Source organism: Pan troglodytes, chromosome 13 (genome assembly GCF_028858775.2).
Source record: "Pan troglodytes isolate AG18354 chromosome 13, NHGRI_mPanTro3-v2.0_pri, whole genome shotgun sequence".
Lineage (NCBI taxonomy): Eukaryota > Metazoa > Chordata > Mammalia > Primates > Hominidae > Pan > Pan troglodytes.
In genome coordinates, this window is record NC_072411.2 from 115,534,283 (window position 1) to 115,550,614 (window position 16,332).

The 16,332-nt window shown below is 33.9% G+C and overlaps 1 protein-coding gene across 8 annotated transcripts in view; it reads left to right on the forward strand.

The window, feature by feature from the left end:
* Window positions 1–16,332, forward strand: part of SPAG16 (sperm associated antigen 16) — a 1,140,172-nt gene that overhangs the window by 8,653 nt on the left and 1,115,187 nt on the right. For 5 of the 8 annotated variants that reach the window (XM_001148592.5, XM_054679316.2, XM_016950433.4 and 2 more), the window contains exons 2-3: window positions 2,754–2,800; window positions 3,952–4,047. The exons of 1 other annotated variant lie outside the window; for it this stretch is intronic. In XM_001148592.5, the coding sequence (XP_001148592.1) occupies window positions 2,754–2,800; window positions 3,952–4,047 (143 nt within the window). Of the gene's footprint in view, window positions 1–2,753; window positions 2,801–3,951; window positions 4,048–9,216; window positions 9,287–16,332 lie in introns of those variants that run through there. 2 more of the 8 variants (XM_009444219.5, XM_016950435.4) reach the window with 2 other exon arrangements.

Consider the following 16,332-nt stretch of genomic DNA (forward strand, 5'->3'; position numbering starts at 1 on the left):
AGCATGAGAATGAACTAATACACATCCAGTGAGCCCTACCTCCTAATATTCATGCTCTTGTGTAATCCTCATACATTGAATAGGCGTGACCCATGTAACCAGTGGGATATTGAAGAAATGATGTGTGACTTCTGATGTTTGGGTAGAAAAGCTATTGTGGCATCCACATTGTTTTCTTGGACTGCTTATTCTGGGGGTAGTTAGCCCACCTATCTTGAGGATGCTCAAGCAGCCTGTGGAGAGACCCACATGGGGAGGAACTGAGGTCTTCTGGGAAACTAGTACAATGTCAGTGAGCTGCCATGGAAATGGATCCTGCTGCCTCATCTCAGCCTTCAGATGACCCTAATTCTGCTGTCATTTTGACTATGACATGAGAGACCCCCAAGTCAGATTCTACCAGATAAACCATTACTGAGCCCTTGACCCAGAGAAACTACAATATAATAAATGCTTATTGTTCCTTTTTCAGCGTTATTGAGTTGTAATTGGCAAAATTACATATATTCGAGGTGTACAACATATTTTGATTTACATATACATTGTGAAATGATTACCACACCCAAGCTAATTAACCTATTTACCTCATATAGTTACCTTTTCATTTTTATATTACTTGTGGTGAGAATATTTAAGTTCTACTCTCTTTACAAATTTCAAGTGACACTCCATTATTATTAGCCATAGTTACTGTGCTATACATTAGGTCTCCATAAATTCTTCATCTTATAACTGAATGTTTGTGCAACGTTGATGAACATCCCCCCATTTTCCCTACCCTCTATTCATTGGTAACTCCCCTTCTAATGTCTGTTTCTGTAGAGTTGGAATTTTTTTTAGATTCCACATATAAGTGAGATTATGCAGTATTTGTCTTTCTGTATCTAACATTTCACTTAGCATGACCTTCAGGTTCAGTATCTGGAGTAGGGTGTTAGATAAAAAGTAACAGAGTAGCTTTGAAACTGGGGATTAGGGAGATGTTGGAAATACTTTGTTAGTGAAAGATAAAATACCTCGAACAGATTGCTAGTAGAAGCCTTATGGTCTTTAAAAGAGGCTGATGGCAAGGAATTAGAGAGTGAGGCAAATACTATTAGAAGCTGTTCTACAGTAATAGATAATTAATAAAGGAGGTATTTTACTCCTTGTAGTATTTAATATGGATGAATTAAGGTTATGGAATAGACTGCAAGTGTGCAACTATTTTTTTGTTTAATCATTTAACTAGCTATTTTTGAGCCTAATTACTTTTCACTATGTTATTAGGAGAGGCACTTATTCATGTTTTACAATAAAATACTGACCTTTTGACAGATACCTGGTATCTGAGGATTGGTCATAATGGAATGGGGCTTAAGTGTCCCTGCAAGGGATAGGGATAAGAAATACAGGATGATTACTTGTGATGGAGCTTAGTAGCAGTAATACATTTATAGGTTTAGATCTCTGTGGAAAATAATTGGCAAACACTTTATGTATTTATGTAGCACAGAAAACCCACACAGAACATGGAGAGGCAATATAATATGGTGAAACCTAAACATCTGGGCTCTTTTAGGTCCTAGCTGTGGAACCTTATGCCTCTGATTCTTGATTTGTGAAATAGAGTTATAGTTCCAGCCTCATAGGCAGGTTGAGGATGAAATTAGTTAATACATGGAAAACCCTTAGAACAGTTCCTGTCTCCTATTAAATACTGTGTAAGTGTTATCTATTCTTGTTACAAGCAACAGAAGTTGTTATATACCCTTTCAGCTAATGCTTGGTAAACAATACCAGAGACATTTTATAATCAGCAGCAAAATGAAAACTAGGCTAATCTTATCTTTGATTTTCATAACCATTACCATGCATTAAAGTGTTTAATTCACACATTTTAAACTTGGCATAACCAAGTCAGTGTAATCGAAAAAAATGTAAACCTAACAACAATAATAACAACAACAACAAGCATTGCTGGTGTGTGCTGTGATTTAACATAAAATATTGTCTTGAAGTTTTCATATGTAATTAGAGTAACTTATAGTTTTTGAAAGTCTTAAAGCAGTTCTCTTAGAATTATTTTATGTTAGAATCATTTCCATTGATATTTAATTTCTTCAGTATTTATGAAATTTTGAATTATGATTGCTATATACTTTATATTCACTTAAAAATTAAGTTATCTTTCCTATAAAGATAATTTAAAAATGGAGATACATGGAAAAGTAAAATTTAAATTTTACTGATAAAAGCATTGATATGTGTTTTTTTCTTAAATATTGGTGTGCATTTGTTTTGTTCATTCACAATACTTTAAACCAAATAAAGTCACATTTTATTCATGTACTGTGAATAGTTAACTCAGGAGCTCTGGAAAATTCATTGTGGTTTAAGATGAATTTGAAAAAGTTACTGTTTTTTCTTACCTGTTTCTAATTCACGCTACCTTATGATATTATGTATATTTTCATAAGCCTTCATAGAATCAAGTTTGAAATCATTAGATAGATAGTAAACAGTCAAAAGACAGATAGCAATGTAGGTTTTCCTGGATTTGAGTTGTGAAAAATAATTAAGTATTTTATTTTACAATATCTAGATTTATAGGCTATATGGGGAAGACAAATTTTTTAAAGATTAAATTATATATATTTACCAACTTCCTGGTGAGATAGTTGAATCCAATACTATATTTGAAGGTCAAATCAATTTTTGTGCAATAATTTTATTCTATATTTTTTGAGATTAAAACTTGACAAGATATTCAGAGGTCACCATAACTGAAGCATCTGAAGATGACTATGAATATGAAGAGGTAACATGTTAATTTTAGGTGTTTATTCTGTAAATTTATTGCAGTCATTCTCATGAAATGCTCATTTTATTTTCTGAAACATGTAAGAACCATTCTTTTTTCTTAAGAGATACCAGTTTTTCAACTGAATTTAGCTAGTATCAGCTGATTAAGAATGAGATGTGAAAATTCTGTTTAAACATTTAAATTGGAAAATACATCTGATTCTTTTGATTTTCCTGTTAATCGTCCTTCAGGTTCAGCTCCTTATTACCTGCCTTGTAGATTCCTACCATAAACTGTTATCTCTGTTCAGGAGGCACTTCCTTCCTGTCATCCAGTCTGCTCTTGTCAAGGATTCCTAGCTTCCCACTGCTCAGTTGGAGCAGAGGCCTTATGCATCCTTCCAGCTTAACAGTATTTCTATCTAATGTGGTTCCTATCTCAAAGCTTTCCTTTAATTCATTGTTCCCGAGACCTATCATTACTTCGGACACTTGGAGGATAAAATCACTGGTAGATGACAGAGGCTGTGAATGAAACTGTGTGGAAATAAGCCTGGCGAGCCTGGGTGAGCAAGAGACAGGACGAAAATTGGAGACAGGCTTTTTATTACTGGTAAAATGGAGATTATGTGTACCACATGAAGTTCCTGAATGAGTTAATAAATGTAAAAGGCCTAAACCAGTGATCAGTACATAAGAAGCATGTGTTAAGTCTTAACTGTCATTAATCATAATTGCAATCCGTCACGTCCTTTCAAGATTTTAATGCTCAGTGCGTTTTATTTTTTAATAAATGAGAGATTTTCAGTTGCTAGTAGTTCTGAAAAAGTGATGGTGGAAAGCACTTGAGATGGGGCAAGAATGGTGATATTTAGATAGCCTTATTATTTTTTCAGCAGAATTGTTAGATTACATTTTCTATTATAGATAAAAGCAGTTGCCCACAAACTAATCTTGAATTTATTAGAAGTGACGTTTATTGACATTTACAAGGAAGTCAGAAGAAAGCAGTTATTCATTTTTCATGGATCTTCAGAATGACATGGTATTTTACATAAAGTATTTCTTTGATCCTTTGATTTGTGAAGCAAAATTATTTCTGAAGTGAAATAAAGTATTTTATATTTCTGCTCACTCTTCCTATCCTTCTCTTTCTCTGTGATCTAGATACCAGATGACAATTTTAGCATCCCAGAAGGTGAAGAAGATCTGGCAAAAGCAATTCAGATGGCCCAAGAACAGGCTACAGATACTGAAATTTTGGTGAGAATTTGAACACTAGTGTAGTCTATAGTTTAGTGGTAGTGCTTTTTATATGAAGTTTGGAAAGTCTTTTAAATGTAAATACTTACTAGTGTAGTTCAGTCATCTGTTGTATCATTTTCATCTCGGTTTATTTATGATCAAGCCTTCACTTTAAGGCAAGCAGTCATATTTACTCTTTTTTGGATTGCCATTCTCCACATCATGGTCACTCTTGCATGACTTTGTATCAAGTGACACCTTCTCTCTGAACTCTGATTAATCTCACTGGAGGATAAACCAATAATTTTCAACATTTATGTTTAGAATTTAGTGTCATATACAAGTTCTACAGTCTGTTTTGTAACCATTTTGTGTTTTTTTACATGAAAGTATTAATCTTACAGGGAATGCTTAATACGGCTTTCTTGTGAGGCTTATGAACTAATTATGTTAAGGAATGTGGTGGGGGATGTTTTTTGATTATAATACAATGAACTAAAAGTGCATAAAACTGATGGCATTCCTCTAAAATTGAAAACTCATTAAAATTGTGAACCATTTAATATGATGGCAAAAATATTTTTAAAAATGTTTTATTTTGTACCAACATTAAGAAGCATGCTTTCTTTCAGTGTTTAACCCCTTTACTACAGAGAAATGTGAAGGAATTTGTGAAACTCCTTTTTGGTTGCAGATGTGCCTTCCTCAGTGTGGAATTGTATGTGAGACTTTACTGCATATTATACCATATCATTCTTTCCATATTCTGTAGACTTCTTCAATCTAGAAGTCCAATAACTCCTTTTCAAAATGTCTGTCCACTCAAAATTGGAATAAAAGCTCTAGAGGAAGATTTTTTCAGGCCAGAATTAATTGCATTCTGTTGTAAATGGAGGGCTGCAGCTCATAGTAAATGACATTCTCTAATGCATCCCATGGACATAGCTTCTGCTTGGTAGACACAAAGTGAAGTCTATTCCATAGACTTAGTCTGTTGGATATCTCAAAGCAATAATTTGTAGGAATAGGTTTAAAATGTATGAATAGCATTTTCAGTGACATGCAACTGATATGTTTATTCACTTATCGTCATCCTCTTGCTTTACATCACTAAGGATTTTGACAAATTCTTTATGTACCGCTCATTTGTATCGGTATTTGGTAAAGTACATGTGGCTAATACAGTGCTTGGCACATAGTTGGCACATAGTTGGCACTAAATAAATAGCAGTTAAATAAGAGAATGGATAAATGGATCATTGAATGAAAAAACTGAACAAAACTGTAATTGCTTCCTTCTGCTATCATGGTCGAAAGTGTTTGTAATGCAAAGATAAATCAGAGGGCAGTTGAGGAAGAGATACATTGTAGTAGCTGTTGTATCTACTGAGCCAAATATCAGTAATTCTTCTTTTATCAATTTATTGGAAGCTTTTCTTTATCATAACCTTACATGAGTTAACATTCTTGATTTCTGGCATGTCTATAGCTGATTGACTCTCATTTAGCTTCTTTTTACCTCATTTTAAAAAATTCTTTGGAGGAACAGTATTATGCTGAAAATTCACAGAAGTTGTCCTTAAGCTGTTAAAATTAAATATGGATTCATTTTATCGTAAGCATATTAGTTATATTTTTTAATTTGCTTTTTATTTCTAAAGTATGTTAATCTTCAGTAATTTGAATTGTGCTATGGGCTTTCTCTTTTAAAGAATACTTATTGCTTGTTAAATCCATTTTTTATTCTGATCTTATATATATTCATAAACAAGATATATTTTCTTCTATGTTAAAGGATACAGTAATCTCTATGCACAGAACTCTTAAAATTTTCATTGAAGATTGCAAGTAAATGGTTATGATACTATTAGGAAAGTTAAGTTGAAATAATGTAAATTATCTTATTTGTTAAAATATTAACAAAAAATGACTTATTGCGACTTATTGAATAGTTGACATTTAAATACGTTCTTGTTCTTATGATTTCCTTTTTTTTTTTTTTTTTGAGACGCAGTCTCACTCTGTTGCCCAGGCTGGAGTCCAGTGGCGCAATCTTGGCTTACTGCAAGCTCTGCTTCCCAAGTAGCTGGGACTACAGGCACCTGCCACCACACCGAGCTAATATTTTTTTTTGTATTTTTAGTAGAAACGGGGTTTCACCATGTTAGCCAGGTTGGTCTCGATCTCCTGACCTCATGATCCACCCGCCTCGGCCTCCCAAAGTGCTGGGATTACAGGTGTGAGCCACCACACTGGGCCAAGTTCTTATGATTTCCTTTAAACGTGGGTGGTATAGATTAAATATTTGAGAATTGATTGCATGGTTTGCTTTATAAATTTTAAATTGTGTATTTGATACTATCTGTTTTCTTAGTGGGTTCAATGATCTGAATTCTGAATTAAATAATTTTCATTATATTTAAAGTTATTCTTGAAAAATATTGAGAAGATAGGAAATGTTATTAATCTATAACAGTTATGTAGTTTGATTATACTATCAGTAGTTTCTTGAAATTTAAGTATTTTACAGGTATGAATACAAGTAAAGGTAGGACTATATATATGTTCCTTAGATTGTGTCTGTGTGTCTGTATGTATTACTTAGGGATATTTGTATGTAAATATATGAAAAGAAAGGTCTACTTACATTGAAGCTGGGTCTCCCCTTCTAAATTCTGAGCCTTTTTGTAAGTGTATTTTTGCCATTTTTTTGGATAATTCTTCAGCCTCTTTGGTTATTGATAGTTTATTCTGTTAATTTTCAAGGTACAATCTCAGAGGTCTTTTATACTGCTATAATTACATAATGACTTCTAATTTTTATAAATGTAGAATTTTGATCTTTAAATATGACAGTAGCAAGACACCCAAGTCATATAATTGTTCAATTCCCTGATGCTTTTCCTCCTCCTGCTACCCCTTTTCCTCCTTTTTCTTCTCCCTTCCCTCCTCCTCCTTTTCTTCCTCCTCCTCCTGAGAATTTAAGTAGAATTTATGGAATTTCTTTGGAATATTTAACTATTTTTGGAGAAGACTAATTGATGACTGACCCAAGTGAGAATGTTCTTTACCATATGTATCAATAGTTCTCAAAGTATTGTGGGAGATCTTTTGGGGTCCCCAAGACCCCTTTTAGGGAATTTATGTTGTCTTTCATTTTCCAACTACACACCTGCTGGAGGATTCTCCTCATGTAGCTCAACTGAGACAACATATCACAACAGGTCAAATGCAGAAACAAATATGGGGATCTAGCTGTTCCTCTAAATACTAAAAAGATTTGTAAAAATTTGTAACAGTGTCACTCTTCTCATTAGTTCTTTCTCTGTTTTGGAAAATGTAGTTTTTATTAAAAAAATTCTGTCTATGTTATCTGTGTAGAAGTTTTGCTATGGTTATTTTAAAGTAAATAAATGAATATTTTAAAATTTAATATCCAATATATAATTCTTGATAGGTATAACTCAGATAAATAAGTGCTGTCTGGAGTACTCAATAATTTTTAATAGTATAAAGTGTTGCGAGAACATAAAGTTTGACACATTTTATAGAATTCTATTCTCAGAAATTTTCAAATATATTAAGAATTAATATAAAAAAGTTCTCTTGCTATTATGTTAATATACCAAAATATAGTCTAGGATTAATAAATTTGTATTCCTTTTATTTAGATCTTAATCTCACGAGGGATTAATATTAGGTTGGTGCAAAAGTAATTGTGGCTATACCATTATTTTAACGGAAAAAAACGCAATTACTTTTGCATCAACCTATACCATTATGTTAACTCTCACATCATAATGCTAATGGATTAAATTCTTAAACAATTTTCATTACTTTTAGACTCAATTACTAGTCTCAAGAAAAAGAGCTGTTTGTCATTATTGAATTCCCATTCTCTCCATGTACACACTTAATTTTAGTTAGAGACCCAGGCTCCTTGTACTCAAAGCCATGTCTACAGATTATCCAAGCCAATATATTTGACTTAATGTGAATTAAGGAGTTGATGAAATGAAGCCCCGAATAAAGTAACATTTAAGTTTTAAGACCACTTGGATTTCATTGTTTATTTTTTTGTTTCTCACTGGTCAACTAAAGTTGTCAAAGGAACTCACATTAAAACAGTTCAAAATTTGTCAAGATACTTAATTTTAATATGTAGTTTAGCACTTCTTTGCAATTCAACATTTAATTAGTTCTTAAGTCTGGAAAGTTTTATGTCCTCAACATCTTTCATATCCTTCTCTTTACCTTCATCCTCACTTAGTCTACCTTAAAGCTACCCTCTTTCTTTTCTCATCTGAGCTACTGCATGCTGCTGGTACTATGCTTCCTTCTATTTCCACCTAAAAGATGTGTCTAACGCAAATTTCAGTTTATCTCCCCTGTACGTAAATTCCCAATGTGTCTACCCTTCCACCTGCCTTTGCCTTCTTGATATGCTTCCTGTTTAGTTTTTCCACTTTATCTTTGGCCCTTTCTCCGTAAGACCCTGAGCCTTAATGGATTGAATTGTCACTCCTTGTTTTTGCCTCAGATGTTTTCTTGCCTTGAATATTGGTTTATCTTTCTTTATCTGTTGTATTTCCTCATCGTCTGTAACGTTCAACCTAATAGTCTCCTTAACATAGCCTTCATTCACGTATCTAAGGCAAGGGAAATATTCTTCTCCATTGTGTATCACTTCACCTAGCAGATTTCTATTGTTGCAATCATAACACAATATAGAATCCTGTCTACTTAGAAAATGTCAACTTTAGAATGTTCATAGACAAAATGAAGCTATGCTAGAGCTACCATTGTTTGTCCTCAACAGATTTCTGGGTCACATGTGGCTAGAGTAATTTTTGATCATTCAGCAGTCTGCAAAGTGAGACCATGTTTCGCTAGTTTGTAGATTGCTTGCTTTTTTGTGCTTATTCTGTGGTGTTTTGTTAACCTCATAATTAAGTTAGTTAAAAGCCGTAATAAGGGTTGTATATAATGTATGATAGGGATAAAAGTGTAACTTAAATTTCTTAAGTATACATAATGGTTGCATGTATGATATCTGTGGATACATGAGTAGGATTTTGTAATCAAAATTTGTAACAAAAGAGCTTCTGTATTATAATGTTTTGTTTTTGCTAAATGAACCTTTCAATTCCTCAAGACAGAACTGTCTTCTTCATGTTTAATTCCCAGCACCTTTCATGGTACCTGGTACATGGGAGATGTTCACCAATTATATGTTGAATAAATATCCTACGTAAAGGTAAAAGAGATATTCATGATCACATTAGAGCTTGGAAGGGGTGTGTGTGTGTGTGTGTGTGTGTGTGTGTGTTGTGTATAAATGCAGAAGAACTATAAATTGAGGTATGTTTACAAGCTTATACATTTTATTGTACAGTATAAATAAGAACCGACACAGTTTAAGGTGGTCGTGTTTCTTTTCTGTGGGAATGCTTCAAGGTGTGCGCATGGTGCACATTCAGGAAGACACAGAATGCAAACATTTATTTGAAAGGGCAGGAATCTGCCAGGTGTGTTGCAACCGTACATACAACAAACATCCTTTAACCTGCCCATAAGTGTCTTTAGAAATGAGAATAGATACACCCTCCTGCTGTCTCTCTGTCTTCCTTTTCCTGTTTTCCAAGTTCCTTCCAACAATCAGCCTAAAATATCATTTTCAAATTTATTGACCAAAAAAACTGAGGTAGCATTTATTGTTGTATAATGAATGTTCACTTCCAACTATATTTTGCCCTCACCTTACAATTATATATAATTTCTTGTGCTAGTAACCAGCACACTGCAAAGACTTGAAGGCAGACATCTTGTACTCTGCTAGTTTGGTATCTCCCATGACATTTTAATTGGCATCCTGTACTTTTTATGTAATGTCTTTTTAATAATCTTTGGAAGAATAGTCCAGTTTTTTTTTAATTTTTAATTTTTGAGGATACATACTAGGTACATATATTTATCGGGTACATAACATATTTTGATACAGGTGTACAATGTGCAATAATCACAGGGTAAATGGGGTTCTATCAACTCAAGCATTTATATTTCTTTATATTACAAACAATCCAATTATACTCATTAATTTAAAAATTACTATAAATTATTGTTGAATGTAGTCACTCTCTTGTGCTATCAAATACTAGATCTTATTCATTCTGACTATATTTTTGTACCCATTAACCATCTCCTCTCCCCTCCCCAGCCTCTGGTAATTATTGCTCTAGACTCTGCCTTCGTGAGTTCAATTGTTTTACTTTCTAGCCCCCACGAATAAGTGAGAACATGTGAAGTTTGTCTTTCTGTGCCTGACTTATTCCACTTACATAATGATGTCCAGGCCCATCCATGTTGTTGGAAATGACAGGATCTCATTCTTTTTGATGGCTGAATAGTACTTTATTACATAAATGTTGCACATTTCCTTTCTGCACTCACCTGTTGATGGATACTTAGGTTGCCTCCAAATCTTAGCTATTGTGGATAGTGCTGAGATAAACACAATAGTGCAGATATCTTTTCGATATACTGATTTCCTTTCTTTTGAGTATATTCCTGGCAGTAGGATTGCTGAATCATATTAAATAACTCTTATTTTTAGGTTTTTTGGGGAATGTCTAAACTGTTCTTTATAGTGGTTGTACTAATTTACATTTCCACTAATGGTGTACGAGGGTTACTTTTTCTCCACATCCTTGCCAGCATTCATTATTGGCTATCTTTCAGATAAAAGCCATTTTAACTGGGGTGAGATGATAGCTCATTGTAGTTTTGATTGGCATTTTTCTGATGATCAATGATGTTGAGCACCTTTTTATTTAACTGTTTGCCATTTGTATATCTTCTTTTGAGAAATGTCTATTCTGATCTTTTGCCCATTTTAAAATTATTTTTTTTCTTTAGAGTTGTTTGAGCTCCTTGTATATTCTGATTATTAATCCCTTTTCAGATGGATAGTTTGCATATATTTTCTCCCATTCTATGGGTAGTCCCTTCACATTATTGATTGTTTCCTTTGCTGTGCAAAACTTTTTAACTGATGTGATCCCATTTGTCTATTACTTGTCTTGGATGCCTGTGCTTGTGAAGTATTGCTCAAGAAATTTTTGCCCAGACCAGTGTCCTGAAGAGTTTCTTTTGGGACTTTTCTCTTAGAAGGTCCACGGTTTGAGGGTGTAAATTTAAGTCTTTAATCCATTTTGATTTGATTTTGTGTATGACGAGGGATAGGGGTCTAGTTTGATTCTTCTGGATATTGATATCCAGTTTTCCCATCACCATTTATTGAAGGCACTGTCTTTTCCCCTAATGTCTTGATACCTTTGTCGAAAATGAGTTCACTGTAGATGTATGGATGTGTTTCTGTGTGCTCTGTTCTGTTGGTCTATGTATCTGTTTTTATACTAGTACCATACTGTTTTGTTTACTATAGCTCTGTAGTATAATTTGATGTCACATAATGTGATTCGTGCAGTTTTCTTCTTGTTCAGGATAGCTTTGGCTAATGTGGGACTTTTTTGGTTCCATATAAATTTTAGGATTATTTTTTCTGTTTCTATGAAGAATGTCATTGGTATTTTATTTTGTTGGGGATTCCACTGAATTTGTAAATTGCTTTGGGTAGTATTGACATTTTGGCAGTATTGATTCTTCTAATCCATGAACATGGACTATCTTTTCATTTTGTTGTTTCTTTTTCGATTTCTTTCATCAGTATTTTATAGCTTTCATTGTAGAGAGATCTCACTTGATTGGTTAAGTTAACTTCTAGGTATATTATTTGTAACTATTTGTAAATGTGGTTTCTTTCTTGATATCTTTACCAGATTGTTAACTGTCAGCATATAGAAATACTACTGATTTTGGTATGTTGATTTCATATTCTGCAGCTTTACTGACTTTATCAGTCCTTTTGGTGAATAGGTTTTTTTCCAGTATAATATAGCATTTGCAAACAAGGATAATTTGACTTCGTCCTTTCTGATTTGGATGCCCTTTATTTCCTTCCCTTGTCAGATTGCTCTACCTAGGACTTCCAGTACTATGTCGAATAATAGTGGTGATGATGGGCATCCTTGTTATGTTTCAGATCTTGGAGGAAAGGCTTTCAGGTTTTCCCCATTCAGTGTGATACTACCTGTGGGTCTGTCATATATGGCGTTTACTGTGTTGAGGTATGTTTCTTCTATCTCCATGTTTTTTGAGGGTTTCTATCATGAAGGGATGTTGAATTTTATCAAATGCTTTTTTCAGCATGAATTGAAAGGATAATATGATTTTTGATCTTCATTCTTTTGTTATGATGTATCACATTGATAGATTTGCATAAGTTGAACCATTCTTGCATTCCAAGGATGAATCCCACTTGGTCATGATGAATGACCTTTTTAATGTGTTGTTGAATTAAATTGGCTAATACGGTGTTGAGGATTTTTGCATCTATGTTCATCAGGAATATTGGCCTGTAGTTTTCTTGTTTTAACATGTGTTTGTCTGGCCTTGATATCAGGGTAATACTGGCCTCATATAATGAGTTTTGAAGTACTCCCTTTTCTTGTGATTTTTAGAATAGTTTGAGTAGGGTTGGAATTAGTTCCTTTTAAAAATGTTTTATACAATTCAGCAGTGAAGCCATTGTATCCAGAGCTTTCCTTTGCTGGGAGCCTTTTTATTATGGTGTCAATCTTGTTATTGGTCTGTTTGGCTTTTGGATTTCTTCATGTTACAATCTTGGTAGGTTGTATGTGTCCAGGAATTTATCCATTTCTTCTAGGCTTTCCAATTTACTGGCACGTAGTTGCTCATTGTAGCCTCCAATGATCCTTTAAAATTTCTTTGGTATTGGTTGTGATGTCCCCTTTTTCCTCTTGATTATATTTATTTGAGTCTACTTTAAAAAAAATTTTTTTGGCTAATGTTTTGTCAATTTTGTTTATCTTTTGAAAAAACCAACATTTGTTTTATTGATCTATTGTATTGTTTTGTTCATTTGAATTTCATTTATTTCTGCTCTGATTTCATTATTTTTCTTATATTTATTAGGTTTTGTTTACTCTTACTTTGCTAGTTCTTTAAAATGACTCAGTAGGTAATTTATTTAAAGTTTTTCTTTATTATTGGTGTAGGCACTTGTAGAGAGCCGGCAAAGGGATCATGACCAACTCAACATTCCAATGGAGGGTATATGATCAAACAGCAAACTGTTTATCATGAATGCAGGATGTGGGCAAACTTATGACTGCACCTGCCACTGGAAGGTTTGCTGAAGGCAATCACTCCCTGGTGCCGTGCTCGTTGAGGTTATCTACTGGGACATCTATAGCCTATTGTTTGAAGAATGCAATCTTGCAAGCCTGCTGTAAATCAAACTGCCGACTGATAGTCACCCAAGGATCACCTCCTCTTCTTGCTATCTCTTTTACCGAATAAATATGGAGGACTGAAGAAGCTTAGGGCCCTTGTTAACTTGAAGCAAGGAGTCCCCTGACCCTTCTTCCAAATATACTCTTTTGTCTTTGTCTTTATTCCCATGTTTGTCATCCTTTGTTCAGTCCCCCAAGGTCCGTGCAGGTGGCAAAGTGGTGCCCAAACAGGGACTTGAGGACATCGGCAGGCACTTACAGCTAAAAAATCCGCCTGTTAGTACTGCTTTCACTGTATTTCATAGGTTTTGGTATGTTGTGTTTCCATCATCATTCGTTTCAAGAATTTTTTCAATTTCCTCTTTGCTTTTCTCATTCAGGAGCATATTGTTTAATTTCCATGTGTTTGTATAGTTTCCAAAATTCCTCCTGTTAAACTGATTTTTAATTTTATTGTAGTCAGGGAACATACATGACTCAATTTCAGGGTTTTTTTATTTTTTAAGATTTGTTTTGTGGCCCAATATGCCAGGCCATGTATATCCCAAGGATAGAGATAGTCTGTTCTTGAGAATGATGCATGTGATAAGGAGAAGAATGTGTATTCTGCAGTCATTAGAAGAAATGCTCTGTGAAATAGCTATTTGGTTCATTTAGTCTGTAGTGCAGATTAAGTCTGATGTGTCTTTGATGATTTTCTGTCCTGATGATATGTCCAGTGCTGAAAGTGGGGTCTTCAAGTTTCCAGCTATTATTGTATTGAGGTCCATCTCTCTCTTTAGCTCTAATAATATTTGCTTTATATATCTGGATGCTCCACAGTTGGGTGCATATATATTTACAACTATTATAACTTCTTGCTGAATTGACCTCTTTATCATTATATAACGACTTTCTTGTCTCTTTTTACAGTTTTTGTCTGAAATCTCTTTTGTCCAATATAAGTATAGCTACTCCTGCCCGTTTTTGGTTTTCATTTGTGTGGAATATCTTTTCCATTCCTTTATTTTCAGTTGTTTATTTTCAGTTTTAGAGGTGCAGTGTGTTTCTTGTAGACAACAGATCATTAGGTCTTAATTTTTCATCCATTCAGTCACTCTATGTCTTTTTATTGGAGGTGGTTTTAGTCCATTTATGTTCAGTGTTATTATTGATAAGTAAGGAGGAAGCCCTTGCCATTTTGTTATTTGTTTTCTGGTTGTTTTGTGGTCTTCTCTTCTTAATTCCTGTCTTCCATTTAGTGAAGGTTATTGGTGGTATGATTCAATTTCTTGCTTTTTATTTTTTGTGTATCTGTTGCATGTTTTTTGATTTGAGGTTACCATGAGGCTTGCAAATACTATTTGATAACTCATTATTTTAAGCTGATGACAACTTAACATTGATTACATAAACAAAAAAAGCAAAGAGAAAACTACTGAAAACTCTCCACTTTAACTTAATCCTTCTACTTTTAAAAGTTTTATTATATCTATTTATATCTTATTGCACTGTCTGTATTTTGACATTGTTGTACTTATCGTTTTTGATCAGTTCATCTTTTAGTCTTTCTATCAAGGTATGAGTAGTTTACATACCACCATTATAATGTTATAATGTTCTGTGTTTGTGTACTTACTATTACCAGTGAGTTTTGTACCTTCAGATGCTTTTTTCTTGTTCATTAACATCCTTTTCTTACAAACTGAAGAACTCCCTTTAGTATTTCTTGTAGGACAGGTCTGGTGTTGATGAAATCCCTTCCCTTTTGTTTGCCTGGGAGAATCTTTATTTTTCCTTCATGGATATTTGAGGTTTGAAGGATAATTTCATTGGATATACTATTTTAGGATACAAGTTTTTTTTTTTTTCCGTCATAACTTTAAACATGCCATACCATTGTCTCTTATCCTGTAAGGTTTCCACTGAAAAGTCTGCTGCCAGATATATTGGAGCTATATATGTTGTTTCTTTTCTCTTGCTGCTTTTAAGATCCTTTCTTTATTAGTGACTTTTGGGAATTTGATTATTAAATGCTTTGAGGGAGTCTAATTTGGGTTAAAACTGCTTGGTGTTCTATAATCTTTTTGCACTTGAGTACTGATATTTTTTCTTGGTTTGGTATGTTCTCTGATGTTATCCCTTTGAATAAACTTTCTACCCCTATGTCTTTCTCTACCTCCTGTTTGCCTCCTGTTTACCTTCCTCCCTCTTACTCCATCCCTGCCTCTACCTCCTCTTTAAGGCCAATAACTCTTAGATTTGCCCTTTTGAGGCTATTTTTTTAGATCTCATAGGCATGCTTCATTCTGTTTTACTCTTTTTTTCTTTCTCTGACTGTATTTTCAAATAGCCCATCTTCAGGCTCACTAATACTTTCTTCTGCTTGATCAATTCTGTTGGCAGGAGGCTCTTATGCATTCTTCAGTTTGTCAGTTGAATTTTCAACTCCAGAATTTCTGCTTGATTCTTTTTAATTTTTTCAGTCTGTTCATTAAATTTTTCTGGTAGGATTCTTAATTCCTTCTCTGTGTTATCTTGAATTTCTTTGAGTTTCCACAAAACAACCGTTTTGAATTATCTGTCTGAAAGGTTGCACATTTCTGTCTCTCCACAGTTGGTCTTTGGTACCTTATTTAGTTTGTTTGGTGAGGTCATGTTGTCCTGGATGGAAATGCTGTGGATGCTTGGATGCTTGTGGGTGTTCATCATTGTCTAGGTATTGAAGAGTTAGGTATTTTATTGTAGTCTTCACATTCTGGGCTACCCATCCTTCTTGGGAAGGCATTCCAGGTATTTGAGGGGACTTGGGTGTTATGATCTAAGTTCTTGGTCACTGCAGCTGTATCTTCATTAGGGGGCACTCCAATCTCAATAATGTTGTGGCTTTTGTAGTCTTATAGAGGTACTGGCTAAGTTGTCTTGGATAAGATCAGGAAGAATTCTCTAG